This window comes from Sminthopsis crassicaudata, chromosome 1 (genome assembly GCF_048593235.1).
Source record: "Sminthopsis crassicaudata isolate SCR6 chromosome 1, ASM4859323v1, whole genome shotgun sequence".
In the NCBI taxonomy this organism is placed as follows: domain Eukaryota; kingdom Metazoa; phylum Chordata; class Mammalia; order Dasyuromorphia; family Dasyuridae; genus Sminthopsis; species Sminthopsis crassicaudata.
Window position 1 is genome coordinate 431,573,302 of NC_133617.1, and position 17,105 is coordinate 431,590,406.

Below are 17,105 nucleotides of genomic sequence, written 5' to 3' on the forward strand. Positions count from 1 at the left end.
TAGATGACAAACCCTGAAAGGCTGGAAGAATGATAGTATTCTTGAAAGAAATAGAGAAGTTAGCTAACATTATAGATATTTTCATTTTTCAAAATATTCAGAAACCAAGCAAAAGTAGTCTCTGCTCTAGTTGGGTAGGCTTGGGGAGAAAGATAATAAGTTCTGTTTTAGACATGTTGGAGTAGTAGTAGTAGCAGTAGTAGTCATAGTTGTAGCAGTCATAGTCATTGTCGTAGCAGTCATAGTTATTGTATATGTTGTATTGTATGTAATACAATACCATCAAGTTCTACTATACATTCATATTAATGTACATGTTGTCTTCTCCATTAGAATGGAGGTACCTTGAGGTCAGGGCCTGTTTGTAGTTGTAGTAATAGTAGTAGTCATAGTCATAGTTGTAGTAACAGCAGTAGTTACAGAAGCAAGTAGTAGTAGTAGCAGTAGTAGTAGTAGTAGTAGTTCTAGTAACAATAATATCTTATATTTTTGCTCCATAGATTTGAAAGTTATCTTGTAGCCATTTCTTCATTATCATTATCACCTTATGAAGTAGGTTAGGGCAAATATTTTATCTCCAATTAACAGATAAGAAAGTTGAGCCTCAGAAAGGTAAAGTCATTTGTCCCACAAGGCCAATATAGAACCTAAAATAGTATTCTGTCTGATATTGTGTCTAGAGGGGGAAAAAGTTGAAAGCAAATGAAATAACCTTTGAGCGAAAACATGGGTGGCCTTGAGGCCTGGGGAGAGCTTCAGACTCTTAGGCTCTCTCCCTCACTTAGGGTGACAAAACAGACTTAAGTTCCTCATGTCTGATCAGTAATTCTCTTGTAATCCTGGTAGACCAGATATCAACCACAATCCTATGTACATCCTTCTTCTGTTTCAAAAATTGGACAGTGGTGCAACTCTCAGTTCTTCTTCTCTTGGTCACAGATAGCTGCTCCCTCCTACACATCTTCTCTGTGTGTACGTATGTGTATATGTGTGTCTTCACACAGTCTTCATCCTGACACTTTTATAGAACAGAGACTAGCTTTGAAGAGGCTGTTCTAAAAGAAGGAAAAGTTGTTTTTCTGTGAGGAGCTGGGGTAACCTTTCTGATGTGCTTATTCTTAGGACCTCTCAGATGTTAGAAAATAGCAAAATGGTTATCCCTTCTACATTGTGCATAGAGTGAGAGGTGTGGCACGTCTGTGATCTGAAAAATCCATGTAAAAGTTTTTGGTCCAGGACAGCTGGATGGTGCAGTAGATAAAGCCCCACTATAGAGTCAGGCCAGGAGTCAGTGAGTTCAAATCTGACTTCAGACATTTAATACATACTAGCTTGTGACCCTGGGCAAGTAGCTTAACCCCTATTGCTAAAACAAAAGAATATAATGCATATTTCATAAAATTTTTGGCCTTCCCTTTGTACCAGAGAAGTCTGAATTATTGTGTTATTAAAAGATAAAATATGTTGATATTACACAATTCTATACATATATTTTATGCACTTCTTAGTTTCTAAATTTTTTTCTGTGTCATCTGCTGGTCTTTCCATGTCATCTATGGTGTCCACAAAACTACCAAAAATTCCTGTTTGATTTCTTATGCCAACCTGCAATATATCAAAACCTCAAGGGAGAAAGTCACAGTGTAAAAAGGATAGCTATATAATCAAGTAAGAAGAAGTCATTAGTTCCTTTCCCATTTATTTGCAGGATTATTGTGAGAGGAGTTCAAGAAATGTAAATGTAGGCTATTAATCAAAAAGCTTTTAATAAACACTTACTATGACAGTGTTAGGCACTGTATTAATCACTGGAGATACAAAGAAAGAGCAAAAATAGGGCCTGACCGCAAGGCACCTCCATTCTAATGGAGGAGATAACATGTACGTTAATATGACTATATAAGTAGAGCTGGATGGTAATAAACATATTTTGATAATGACATTCCAATATAATTATTTTCCTTTGTACTCTTATGTATTTTATTTTATGCATTTAAAAATATTTCAAGAAGGGGCCCATCAGCTTCACCAAAAGGCTGGACCAAAAAGGTCCATAACATACACAAGAAGATAAAGAATCCCTATAATAGAGGGAAGATAACTTCAGAAGGCAAAGCACTAGGTTTAGAAAAGGTATATATGAGCTAAAACTAAAAGATTTCTAATGAGGAAGGAATCACTGGGAATGACTCATATAAAGATACCAAATACAAGAGATGTAATACCTTGTGTGCTTGATAGCCCAGAGGCCATTGGGCCTGGATTGTGCATTGTGTGGAATTGATTAGTATGTAAGAGATTAGAAAGAAGGAAAGGGTCAATGTCAACTAAAGAAATTCATAATTGGTCTTAAAGTTAATAGGGAGCCACTAGTTTATTGAGTAGACTATTATGACTGTGTCTTCAGTCACTATAAATCCCTCCTCTTCTGTCCTTTTGTTCATGCTCTTCCCTCCTGCCCTCAGAAATGTCTCTCCCCTTTTCCCCAACACTAGAGTGTGTTAGAATAATAGGAGAAGCTAGGTAGTGCAGTGGATAAAGCACCAGATCTGAATTCAAGCAGACCTAAGTTCGAATCTGGCCTTGTGTCCCTAGATTGCAATTGCTTCCAAAAAAAAAAGAGTATTAGAATTAGAAGAGACTTTAGAGATCCTTTAAGTCAAAATTTAATTCAAGTTCTAGCTCTTCCCTTTAAACCTCATTGATTTCTTTTCCAAATTTCTGTAATTCTTTCCATCTGAATTCTACTATATAACACATATAGAAAATGTCTTGTATTATTCTTTGCTTCCTGGATCTTTACCTTATGTTCCAGTTAGATTGTAAATTCCTTGAATGCAGGGACCATGAGACTTCTAATTGTTTGTATTCTAAATAGAATTAGTCCACAACATGCATTTAATAAATATGTGTCCATTTGGCCTGACTTTTGTTACCTACAATATACTCCCCAATGGAGTTCTTGTGGTGAGTAACAAGCTAATTCAATGCTATTTTGCTAAGAGAGTGTGCTTTGTTTGTTTCAGGTACTGATCAGTGTGCAGCCGTGGAATCTGGGCCATTGACAGAAGGAAGCTACATGGGGCTACTGCAAAGTGATGTTGACCCCCTACATCTTTTCCATTTTTATGACCAACCCCTGGCAACAGAAGAAGAGGTTGAGTTCTCTTTAGGTGAGTGATGCTTCCAAAGGAATCAAACACATCCTATCCTACAACTTCCTAACACCACCCCAGCCTTTAACATAGTTTACTGGGAAAAACACTAGTCTTGTAATCAGAATATCTTATTTGGAATATTAGATTTCTCTTTCATACATATCAATGTAGCCAATGTTGCCAAGCAGAAAATTTGGGTGGGGGGGGAAACTTTTACAGATAATCTCTCAGAAAGGATATGCTTGTGTTGGAATACTGCTGTGGTGTAGGAAATGATTGATTTAAAAAATATGGAAAGATTTGGACCTATTAAAAAAGATACTATCACCCTTCAGAAGAAATGACAAATAGAGATGTGCACAGTATGATCTTATATAAATATATATGGGGATTATAAATGTTTATATTTTGTGTATTTTGTTTATATATATATATATATGTGTGTGTATATGGATATATGTGTATATATATATATATATATATATATATGTATATACATATATATACTTAATTGTAGCTCTCACTGGGGGAAAAGGGGAAAAAATGAAAAAGTGCACAGCAGAGGACAAAAGAAAACCTAGGAAAAAAGCAAAGAAAAGCTGGGTAGCTTTGAAAACAATGTGCATTATTTATTACATAAATTTTCTTGAAATGTAAATTTGTTTTATATTTAATATTCTCTTATGTTCTTTTTTGGGAAATGTTCTTTTTTCATTTTTTATTTTAAGTTTAAATGAATTTTAAAATTTACTCACACATACACAAAAAAGAAAAGTGAAAAGAGGTGATAAAAAAGAGGAAGCATATCAGATTTCCTACTAACTCCTTATGTACCCATTCACTTAACTTTTCTATGCTTTCATTTTCTAAACTGACAAATGAAGGGGTTGTATGAGGTGACATTCATAATCTCCTGTCAGCTCCAGACTGTATGATTTTCCATGGGATCTCTTACAATGAGAGGAAACTATATTGATACCATTCAACTTCACAAACCATTTTGAAACATCTATTTTGTGCAAAGCAATGTATTTAACTTGGTGCTGGGGATATAAAGATAAAATGAAAAAAATAGTCCATGCTCTCCATAAGTTTACATACAACCAAGGGAATAAAACATTTCTACACGTAAGTAAATACATACTAATATGAGGAAGGAGAAACTATTAAAAACTAGGGCAATCAGGTAAGTCTTCCTATAGGAGGTAGTGCTTGAATTTTGAAGAGAACTAAGTATTCTAAGTGAATGAAATGAAAGGAGGTGCATTACAGGGAGGGTGGGGAAAAACTGCAAAAAAAAAAAAAAAAAAAAAGCTGGAAGATGAGAGATAGAATTCTGTGTTTGAAAAAAAAATCAAATAAGACAATTTAGCTTGAACAGAGAATATATGAAGAAAATTAAAAAGAAAAAACTGAAAAGGTAAGTTATAAGCATGCTATTGAAAAAAAAAAAAACCAACTTCCAAGTTGAGTTTTTAGTTTTCCTATAGGAAAATACAGAGCTACTGACAATTCTGGAGCATCTGAGAAACAAGTTTTTCCTTTCTTCTTAGAATCAAGAATGATAGAGCTGTAATAATCTTGAAATTTAATCCAATTAATTCATATAACAATTTTTTTCAGGCAAGGAAACTAAGTCTCAATGAGTCAAATTTTTTGCTCAAGATTATACAGGTAGTAATAATTCAGATCTTGAATAGAACTAGAGATCTTCTAACTCTTATATCCCCAGTGGTCCTTCCACTATACCATGTGGCTACCCTCCTCATCGTCTGCTTTCTTAATCTGATTCAACTTCTTATATCAAGAGAGAATAAAAAGAAATAGTATTTATTATCAGGCACTGTACTATGCATTTTACAGATATGATCTCATTTGATCCTTACAACAACTATGGAGGAGAGATGCTATTATAATCCTGATTCTAGTTGAGGAAATTGAGGTAGACAGAGAGAGCCATACAGCTAAGAGTATCGGAATTTGCTAAATTTGCCCTCAGAACTTCTAGGCCCTGCATTCTATTCACTACACTACCTAGTTGCCTAGGTAGAGTTTGGAAACCCAAACTCTAAATGATTCTTAACAGTTATTCAAAACACTTTCTGAATGATATGATTATATACATTGTGTGCTCCAATGAGGGCATTTAGAGGCCTAGAATAAAGCTATAGAGTTCAGACCCAGTGCCTTTTTAAGAGCAAAATCCTTTCCAGAGGCTGGACTACTTGGTAAATATGGAAGTACCACGGACAGCACCATATGGGCATTGCGGAAATAGCACTCTGATTGGGAACTGACTACTTCAGCCTCACCCCAGACCCTCTTTCTATTTGTCTTTTCCAGGGATTTCTTACCCTCTTGTTCCTCATAGGTTCAAAGAATTTTGACCTGGATGTTAGAAGTTATCTAATTCAATAGTTTCATTTTATTGTTGTTAATTGTTTTCCAGTTTTGTTCAAACTCTTATGACTCTATCCAGAGTTTACTTGGCAAAGGTACTGAAGTGATTTATCAATTCCTTCTCTAGATCATTTTATAGTAGAGGAAACTGAGGCAAACAAGGTTAAATAACTTGCCCAGGGTCACATAACTAGTAAGTGTCTGAGGCCTCATTTGATCTCAAGTCTTCCTGACTACAGGACTGACCATCTATTCACTTGTCTCCATAGTTTCATTTTACAGAGGCTTAAATGGAGGCCCAGAAAGATTAAATAACATGTTCAAAGTTATATAGAGAGCAGAAGAGTAGGGATTTGACCTGAAGTCTTTTGGTTCTTGATTCAGGATTCTTTTGATAGAACACTGTTGCTTCTCTTTCATTCAATTATCTTGTCCTTCCAGATCCTGAAACTGATACAATCAACTATGATCAAGTCAACAGGCTATGGAATGCCATAGAAGATGAGGGGACAGGAGAGGCCTATGACAGGATAGGTATGAGAGCATGGGTGGTGCTGGTGCTGGTGTTTTAACCTTTGGTTTGAATTTAAAATAATAACAATGACAAAATGCTAAATATCAGAGATAACTTTCTTGTCTTTGCTCTATTTTGTTTCTCTATTTATTGTGAATTCAGAGTCAGCAATGTAACAAAAGGTTGGAGGGGTTAGAAGGAAGCAAGGAAGGGCACACAAAATAAGGAAGAAGTATGAAGGGAGCTGAAGGTGAAGGCCACCTCCCCTCCCCCCTTCACCCAGTGGACATAAATAGTTCAAAGTTACATTGTAAAAGCATGTAACTATGGTCTTTGTTCCTCCACTTTTCTTTTTTTGCTTTCTCCTTCACCCAAGGGACAAGTGCCTTCATGCTCCCAAACACTGTGCTCAAAACTGATGCCAGAGATAACTGTATAAATATGCATACATATATTGTATTTAACATATAATTTAACATGTATTGGACTGCTTGCCATCTAGTGGAGGGGGTGGGAGGAAGGAGGGGAAAATTTGGAACAGAAGGTTTTGTAAGGGTCAATGCTGAAAAATTACCCATGCATATATTTTGTAAATAAAAATCTATAATAAAATAAAGCAAAAAAACTGCTGCTAGGAAAACTGGTAAAGATCTGGTAAAACAGGTACAACATTGAGTTGTGATATACCTCTGAGGTAAATGTATTTTATTAGAGACTACAGTTTGTTGTAACCCTGTCTTTGACATATACTGGCTGTGTAACTCTGGGTAAGTTGCTTACCTTTCAGCACTTTGGGTCACTCTAATACTGTAAATTAAAAGGATCTGCCCTACTTTGGTCAAGTAGGCTTCCTCCTATTAAAGCTATTACCAGTGAAATTACTGCTCTAAGTAAAAGGAAGGTAATATTTTAAGCATTAAGTAGCAGGATGGAAGATAAACTCCTTTTTATACTACCTATGTGTAAAGTGAGGCCCTTTCTTTAAACTACAACCAAGAGAAGGTTGAGTCAGATGCAGACTCAAGTTCTATGGAACCTTAAGGATTGGCTAATCCAAATTCATATTAGATCATTAGATCATTTGTCTCAGAACTCATAAAAATTAAGTAGCCAACCCAGGATTCTAACCCATGTCCTGTGATACTAGAGGTCTTTCATTAGAATTATCCCACCATGTCTTTCCAGACTTATATTTCAATGTCTGGCATGGATTCATTTATACTTACTCATCCCCCTAGCTCCCAGTTCTATTACTTTTCTTTCCTCCTTATGCTTTGTTGCTCTCTTTTCCTGTATAAATTCAGAAAGTTGATACATATATATACATATACATATATATGTGTGTGTGTGTGTGTGTGTGATTTTCCTTAAGCACATATCTGACCATGTATCATCTCTACTAAATAAACTTCAGTGACTCCCTGTTGTCTCTAAGATAAAATATAAATTCTTGTTAGCTTTTAAAGTCCATTACAACCTGGTCCCAACCTATATCTTTCCAGTTTCATTATATATTACTTTACATTTCCAGTGTCAAACTGACTTTCTTTGTGTTCTTCACATATGATCCTTCACCTCCAGTTTCCATGCCTTTGAATGAGCCTGAGATGTATCCCCTTTCCATTTCTATTGTATAGAATTCCTCACTTCCTTCCAGACATAGTTCAAGTGACACTTCTGCAAAAACTTTCTGGGCTGGTGCTTTCCCCTTTAACTATTTTATATTTAGCTACTTAGGGAAAGGGAAAGTACTTATGATTTCACCAACACTGTGCTTATTTTTATCTATTCTATTTTATATGTATTTCTATATATATAAAATATATATAAGTAAATATATTTCTATACATATGAAATATGCATAAGTAAATATTTCTATACATATGTACTTGTACTTGTGTATTTGATTTACTTGATGGCCCATTAGAAAATAAACTCCTTGAAAACAGAAATTATTTTATCCTTTGTATTTGTATCCCCAATACCTAACACAATACTAGCCCTTGTAAGCATTTAATGAATGCTTGTTATTTGATTGATAAGTGGTACGGAACCAAATCTAATTAATGACCATTTGTCAATACTCCCCAAAACTAATATCATTGGTGGGAAAGCACTGGCTCTCAAAGTCTCACATGTAGTCTCTCAGGATTCAATGAACAATTCAAATATACCAAATTCTCTCTCCATTCCTCTTCTGAGGATTCATTCATCTAGAGCTGGAGGAGACTTCAAAGACTATTTAGGCCAGGGGTTCTCAAACTATGGCCTGTGGGCCAGATGCCACAGGCCAAGGACATTTATGCGGACTGCAGTTATGGCAAATGGGCTGAGGGGCGGAGACAGAGTGTGAGATTTTGTTTTTACTATAGTCCAGCCCTTCAACAGTCTGAGGGACAGTGAACTGGTCCCTAGTTAAAAAGTTTGAGGACCACTTAGGCCAACCTCATCCCTTCATTTTATTGATGAATAACTGAGGTACAAGGAAACTGTTTTGCCCAAAGCAATACATGGAGTATGTGTCAGAGGTGGTATTGAACTCGATTTTCTGATTCCAGAGCCAATGTTCTTTCCACTATATCCCACATACCTGCTCCTTCCCCTATTCTAGTCTCATGCACAAATCCTCAAAGTTCCCAAGTTCTTGATATACATCTTAAATTGACTTTCTCTTCTGACTCTATATCAATTTACAATCTGCTCCTCAAAAGCTTTTTTTTAACAAAATATAATCATTCCTACTTTTTGAAAATCTAGAAAGCATATGATTAAATGGAGCTTTTATCAAAAATAGTATCTATCCAAAATTAATAACAAGAATTATCTGCAATGAAGATGAACTAGAAGCCTTTCCAATGAGAACAAAGATAAAGCAACAATGTTCATTGTCATCATTGTTCAATATCATACCAGCAATAAGTCAAGAAAAAGAAATTGAAGGAATAAACGTAGGCAATAAAAAAAAAGAAAATACCACTTTTAGCAGATGATATCATGGTATGCCTATAGAATTTCAAAGAGTCAACTAAAAAGCCAGTTGAAACAATGAACAACTTTAGTGAAGTTGCAGGATATAAAATAAACCCACCTAAATTATTAACTATAAGTAAAAAAGGAATGCATTCCAGGCATAGCAGATAGTCTATGAGAAAAGTACAATTCAGTTGCACACTCAATATATATTTAAGAAATGAGGGTTTTATCAGAGAAACTTGCTATAAAATTTTTTATATTGCTTCATTGTCTATGATACCTTTTAGCAAAATAGTTTCCCTGATTATATTTTTTAATTGGATTTAGTTTTGCTTTTGCTTTGCTTGAAATCATGCTTGTTACCTCTGGCTTTTTTACTTCAGCTGAAGCATAGTCAGTTCCAAGCCTTTATTTAACTATGTGTGTGTCTTTCTGCTTTAAATGTGTCTCTTATCAACAATAATTATTTAATTCTGGTTTCTAATACATTCCACTATCTGCTTCTCTTTTTAAATGGGTGAGCTCATCCCATTCACATTCACAGTTATGATTACTAACTATATATTTCTCTCCATCTCACTTTCTTCTGTTTCTTCCTTCTCCTTTTTATCCTATCCCTCTTCAAAAGTCTATTTTTCTTTTCCCCACTTCCTCTTTTAATCTATCCATTTTGTGGCATCTTTTCCCTTACTATAATTCTCTTCCCCTCCAATTTCCCTATTGGATAAAATACATTTTTAAAGACATCTGAGTTTATATACATGCACATATGTGCACAAACTTGCATGCACATACACATACATATATTATGTATACATCTTCCACTTTGAACCAATTTGTGAGGTTACAATATTGACTGCTACCATCATCCCCATTTCCCTCTCCATTGTAATAGTTCTTCTTTGTGTGCTTTTTTATGTGACAAAATTTTCCTGTTAAACTTCTCCCTTACCGCAGTACATTTCTTTTTCTTACCCTTAATTCTTAAAAATCATTCCAACATAATCAACTCACAATCATACCTTCTGTTTATGTAAACTCCTTATAACTGCCCTAATAATGATAAAGTTCTTAGTAGTTACATGTATCATCTTCCCATAGAGGAATGTTAACAGTTTAATTTTATTGAATCTCTAACTTATTATCTTTTATGCTTACCTTTTTATGCTTCTCTTGAATCTCCTGTTTGAATGTCATATTTTCTATTCAGCTTTGGTCTTTTCATCAGAAATGTCCGAAAAATCTCTATTTCATTATTTCTTTTCCCCTTGAATAATTACACTTGTTTTTCCTGGGTAGATTATTTTTCAATGTACTCCTAGCTTCTTTGCTTTCTGTTATTATATCATATTACTAATTACCTCTTCTTTAATGTGGAAGCCTCTAAATCTTGTGAGATCCTGATTATGACTCCATAATATTTGAATTGTTCCTTCTTGGATGCTTGAAGTTTTTTGTCTTTGATCTGGGTAATCTGGAATCCCAGTACTCCTCGGAGTTTTCATTTTGGAAGGTGTTTGGTGGTTTTCAATTTCTATTTTATCTTCTGGATCTAGAATACCAAGTCAATTTTTCTTGATAATTTCTTGAAATACGCTGTCTTAGTTATTTCTCTTATCATGACTTTCAGGTAATCTGATAACTCTTAGATTATCTCTCATCAATTTATTTTCCTGTTAAGATGTTTTTTTAATGAGATATTTTACATATTCTTCTATTTTTAAAAAAATTTTTGATTGTTTTTAATTTCTCATGGAATCATTAGCTCCCATTTGCCCAATTCTTATTTTTAAGGACTTTTTAAAATTAAAGCTTTTATTTTTCAGAACATATGCATGGATAATTCTGTGACATTAACCCTTTTAAAACCTTGTGTTCCAATTTCTCCTCCTTCCCTCACCCCCTCCCCAGATGGCAAGTAGTCCAATATGTGTTAAACATGGTAGAAATATATGTTAAATCCAATATATGCATGCATATTTATAAAATTATTTTGTTGCATAAGAAAAATAATATCAGACTGGAAAATGAGAAAGAAAATAAAATGCAAGCAAACAATAACAAAAAGAGTGAAAATGCTATGTTGTGAACCACACTTAGTTCCCACAGTCCTCTCTCTGAGTGCAAATGGCTCTCTTCATCATAAAATCATTGGAACTGGTCTGAATCATCTCATTGTTGAAGAGAGCCACGTCCATCAGAATTGATCATTGTATAATCTCCTTGTTGCCATGTACAATGATCTTCTGCTTCTACTCATTTCACTTAGCATCAGTCCATGTAAGTAAGGAATTTTTTAAAGTGAATTTTTGCACTTTTTTTCCATTTGGTCAATTCTGTTTTTTAAGGAGTTATCTTCAATGAACTTTTATTTCTACTAATGCTCTTTTCATAATTTTCTTACACCATTCTCATTTTTCCAGTTTCTCTTCTACCACTTTTATCTCCTTTAACTCTCCTAGGAATTCTTGTTGGGTTGGGTTCAATTACCATTTTTCTTTGAGGCTTTTTGGGTAGCTGTATATATAGTTTATGTCTTGTTCTTTCCTCTCTCTGTTGTAACTTTTTATGGTTAAGTTCTTTTTGTTGTTGTTTGCTCATTTTCCTAGTCTATTTCTTAAATTGAATGTTATCTTAAAGGTAGACTTTGCTCACCTAAGACTGGGGAGGCACTGACTCAAACTTCATGTTACTGTATTCAGAGTTAATTCTGGGATCTTCAAGTGCTTCTGAGGTGGTATGATCCTGAGAGAGGGATGGTCTTATCTGTGCTCTGGAATTTTACTTTGAAGGATCCCTGGTTCCTGTAGCTGCAAGAGCTAGTATTAGAACTGTGACCAGATCTCTGTTCCTTTGTGAGCAACCCCCTGCACTCATCTTCACCCTGAAACTGCTACTCAGAACTGCATATGGGCAATAGAGTTGCCAATCTCTAGCACTGGTTGTCAGCAAAGGGTTAGCTATAATCTCTTTCTGAGCAGAACTCTTTACCCTCACTGGACTAAGAGTTCCTAAAGCTAATACTGCTACTGCTGTGGCCACTGTTGCCACTTCTGGTGTGTGAGATCCAGATAGGCCTCTACCCTTTTGCCACAGACTTCTCCTTTTGACTTTTTAAAGGTTCTTTACTCAGAAAAATGTCTCACCCCAATCTTTTGTTGGTTTTGTTGCTCCAAAACTTGATTTGAAGTGTTATTTTAAGTTTGATTGGAAGGAAGGAAGGAAGGAAGGAAGGAAGGAAGGAAGGAAGGAAGGAAGGAAGGAAGGAAGGAAGGAAGGAAGGAAGGAAGGAAGGAGGGAGGGAGGGAGGGAGGGAGGGAGGGAGGAAGGAAGGAAGGAAGGAAGGAAGGAGAGAGAGAGGGAGAGAAGGAAGGAGGAAGGAAGAGAGAGACCCATGTTTCTACATGGGTATGCAAGAAGGGGAAGGAATGGGAGAGGGGGAATAGGCACTGATGCTTAATGTACTTCAGAACTGAGGAACAGCCAGGAGAATACTGTGTGGAAGACCCAGAACTGGTTTTGCTGGGCTCACTGACATAATTCTTCCTCATGGACGATCTCCTAAGCTAGATCACATGAGCAATTTGAAAAATTCCTGAGTCCTCCGGGGATAACAATATAATTGCCATGAATAGATGACTTGACTTCCCAAAGAAGAAACTTACTCACCAATAGTCCAGGCTTAATTTTGGAAGACCAGGTTTGTGAAGGATCATTTCTTTGGAGCACCTGGAATAGTCACTTTTATAGAAATAGAAACCATATGCTTTTGGTACTGGTTATCACTTGCTACAAGTGAATAGCTGGACAGAATGGCTGCCATGTTGCTTTTTCTTTCTTGTGATGATGTAAATCTTAGTAATGCTTCCTGAGCAGTCCCTGTCAGGTAGTAGTCTAAGGTAAATAATCATAGGGGACTTAACTCAAGAAAGGGGATACTAGGCCATAGAACCCATTTGTACAGAAGAAAATTGGAGTATATTTCATAGCAATGGAAAGTAGAAGGGTTCTTTGGGTTTATTGATGCAGTGTTTTTTTCTTTCCTTGGCAGCGGCACTGGCAGAATATATGTTCTCAGATCGATATCAAGAGACAGAAGGCATTTTTGGTAAGTCTGGGCTATCTTGGTTGGTTTAGGCCTGATGTTCTTGCTCATTCTTTGTAGGAAGGCCATTCCATCTGGTAATCATAAACTGTACTCTAATGAGTTTGTGAGATTTCCAGCCTTTATTATGGTGGAGACACAGCTTAGATATCATCTAATTCTCTTCTCTTTGTCTTTTCTCTGTGTCGCTCTCTGTCTCTGTCTTTCTCTGTCTCTCTGTCTCTGTCTCTATCTCTCTGTGTGTCTGTCTGTGTCTCTCTCTTCTCTTCTCTTTTCATGCCTAGCTTCAATAAATGTTTATTGACTGACTGACTTTCCTCCAAATTAGGAAACATTGGTCCAGATGAAGTGCTCAACGAGAACTTGGATTCATTGACTGAAATACCACAGAAATCACAGAAATGTCAGAAAAGATGTAAGTGAATGATATAGCAATTTCCCCCTGGGAATTGCAGTCATCCTCTTCTCCCAAACATCTTTGACTCCTTCGTTCTTTTCTTTAGTCAGGAGATAGGACCATTTTTCTGAAACACCACTTGGATTGAAATACTCTCCTAGGACTGCAAAGTCACTCTCCTGAAATTTGTAGTGACTTCCAATTGTTTCTTCCATTTAGTTCATTTGCATAGAGTTTGAAGTACACTGCATTATAAAATTCTACTTATTTAATTCACTATTAATGGTCCAAAGAGGGTAAAGAAATACTTTTAGTGAAGTCTCCTCTCATAAGACAACCAAAATTTGGACAACTAGAGAAATTTTTTTCTTTTAGCAATTTTCTTCAAAAATTTTTCCAAATAACAAAAGTTTATTATCTTCTTTTCCCATCTTTCTCCAATTAAAAAGGAAAAGGAAAAAATGCTCTTTTAAAAAAGCCTAACCTAACCAAAACTAATGCTCACATTATCCATGTCCAAAAAATACATATCAATCTACTGTACAGCCCCAACCTTCTCTGTCAGTAGAGATTATGGGTTTCTACTATACATTTTCTTATTGCCCTTTTCATGGGAGCTTTGAATTTATGTCATTTCTTTTCCACTCAAGATTACCACTTCATGATTATCCATTTAGGTAAATTACCTCTTCCTGTTCTACAGCACTTAACTTGAAATAGAAAAATTTGTTTTTACAACCATTTGCTTTCACCTTGAAGTTTTGATACAAAAGTCATTCTACCATCTTCTGCTTTCCTCCCTTCCCTTGAAAATGCACCTTTGCCTCAAATTTTGCTATTTCTATAGAAATCAATCAATTAATTATGTGCCTACCATCTGTTAGACACTGTGCAAAAAGAAGCAAAAGACAGTTCTTACTTTTGAGGAATTTAAACTCTAATAGGAAGTTGACCATCTAATGAAAAACTTTCTATATTATTCAATTCAAAGTACCATGCCTTGCTTATAACAAGCACTTAATAAAGTTTTATTAAATGAGTTAATTCTCTCTATTCTACATTTTCTTCATTATCCATTAAATTTTGATAGCTATAGTACCTTAGAGCAATGTTTGCTAATCCTGTTTTGCATATAGTGCTTAGCTATAGGGTTTAGATTTTTCTGGGATATCTTGCTTTCTTCCTTAAAGTATAACCTCCCCAAGTATGGGGCCATTTCTGCTACATTTTAACAACCTCCATCGATTCCCAGAACAAACCTTTGTCCATAGTCAGTACTCATTGATTGACATAATCTTATCCTAAAACTTGGACAATTAAAGAAATCTAAAATGAATGCTTAATCCTTGATAATATGGGGTAGTATGAAATTTACTTGCCCAACTTTGTGTCTTTAGATATTTTCTTTAATACTTGGTACCTGATTGTGGAGACCTTCCACCTTAAGTTATATGATCTTCTGGCCTCATCTCTTTATGCTAAAACATATCTCCCACAATAGGACAGATCCCCATTTGAGATGACAAGTTAACATTAGGACCTTCTTGAGTTTTTTGCTGGTTAAACAAGTTGGAGAGGATATGGATCATCATCAAATTCTGGGCATAGCAATATACTTTCTTGGCTTGGAGACATCAGCCTTTGTTGTCCATGGGAAACCATAGGAGGGGAGTCATTGGAGTTCTCTCTCCATATGTAGATGCCCTCTCAAAATGAGCCATATTAAAAATTTAGGGCCTAAAACAAATTCACAGGCTCAAATCATTCTGGAGCCATTTCAGTAGTTTAGGTAGTAGGAAGAAAAAAGGTGAGGCAAGATGGATGCAAGTAGAGATGTTGAAAATGGTCCTTATGAATCATAAGAAAATGAATCTTTTCTACTACAAGACTTTTATGCCCTTATGATTTCTTTCAAACAAATGTTCCTAACTCCATACCACTCAAAGCTTACAGTGAACACTCATTTCAAGGTGGTTTTCTTCCTACAGTGTTTCTGGATAATCCTGAGCCTCAGGCAGACAATTGGGAGACCAAACGCAGAAAGCCAGGTGAGCATAGTATCCCTAACTCAGCTAACTCATTTCAAATCCAACCTACTTGTTTGTTTTAAGTGTATAGCACAGATCTATTTATCATGCTGTTATCTAATTATGTGGTCATTCAATTTTTATTACTCTGAGCAGGGGGACAAGGGATTTGGGGGACAAAGCTGTGAGTTTGGGATTTCTGGATGAGAGGACAGGAAAATTGGGTTCTTTTTTTTTTGGTCATGTATGGTTAGCAGTGGTTTGAAAATATCTTCATTCCTGCTGATCTCTGTTATTTCTTAGGTATCTGGAGATTGTGTATCCATCCTCCTTTTCACCCTTTCTCCATCTTTCTCATTAATTAATGGTCAGACACAATTCTGATGTCCCTTTTTTTGAATATCTATGATCAATAAATTTGTGATCATCTAATTCAGATTCCTAGTTTTTCAAATGAAAATCCTAGCTGTCCAACCTTAAATAAAACAAATACCATGAACCTGATTCTTCATTTTTAAAATGGAGATGATAATACTAGCCTTCTTCACAACATCATTTAGAAGAATCAAGAATAGGATTGGGACAGGCACTGGACCTATGGTTTCATTCAGTATTAAGGTCTTAAAGAGTTACCAAAAAGACAAATAAGATATTAATCAGCTTACACATAAGCATGCAGAGTCAAGCCAGAGGACTTGAATCTGAGTCTTTCTTACTGAAATAATCCCTCTAAAGAGAATGAAATGAGTTAAAATATATGAAATAATATAGTCAACCATAAATCACTCTGCAACTATAAGGGTGAAAGATGCATCATCAGGATGAATGAACAGAATATGGAGGCCATAAGAGAGGAGGAAGTAGAACCTGATGATATCAGATCCATTGTCTTTATCTGGACTTTATCCAATCCATTCTGGGTGATTATTTGGAATTACGAGAATTTAAGCTATCAGACTGGCCCTGGCAGGTAAGGATGGGGTGGGGAAATTGGACAACCTTGGATTCTAAGATATAAAATATTATCCATTTTTCCAGGCCAACACTTGCTAGAGTAAATGGACCCCCCATACCTTTGGTCTATTAATTAGCAACATCGATTGAGACCTCCTCATAAGCATCTTTGTGATACATGAGGAAATACTGCACAGCTGTGAGGGAACAAAGGATAAAATAGAATTAAGAGTCTATCTATGTCCTCATGAACCTTTTTGACTATAAAGTTCCAATTCCAGAGCTAGCAAATTGTACTATAAACGTTTCCTTCAGCTACTTTGGAAGAATTTAGATTTCCATGTGTATAAAGCGAAGACAGTAAGCTCCTTAAAGAAGCTCTAAGACAAAATGGATAAACAGGAAAAAAGATTGAGCAATAGTAGTCTCCCTCTGCCCTCTTTTGTCTTCTCACTATGGGGTTGCTGTGGAGGAGGGATCTTATGTGACTTATTGAAGACTGTTGTTTCTGGGTTTGAGGGAATATGTAGGAAAATGACACTTTACTGAGATTTTATTTATTGAAGATGGAAATAAT

At 35.6% G+C, this 17,105-nt stretch overlaps 1 protein-coding gene across 4 annotated transcripts in view; it reads left to right on the forward strand.

The window, feature by feature from the left end:
• CIITA (class II major histocompatibility complex transactivator) overlaps window positions 1–17,105 on the forward strand; it is a 55,562-nt gene that overhangs the window by 13,314 nt on the left and 25,143 nt on the right. For all 4 annotated transcript variants that reach the window (XM_074280543.1, XM_074280546.1, XM_074280545.1 and 1 more), the window contains exons 2-6: window positions 3,027–3,173; window positions 6,000–6,092; window positions 13,097–13,153; window positions 13,479–13,565; window positions 15,536–15,595. In XM_074280543.1, the coding sequence (XP_074136644.1) occupies window positions 3,027–3,173; window positions 6,000–6,092; window positions 13,097–13,153; window positions 13,479–13,565; window positions 15,536–15,595 (444 nt within the window). The remainder of the gene's footprint in view (window positions 1–3,026; window positions 3,174–5,999; window positions 6,093–13,096; window positions 13,154–13,478; window positions 13,566–15,535; window positions 15,596–17,105) is intronic.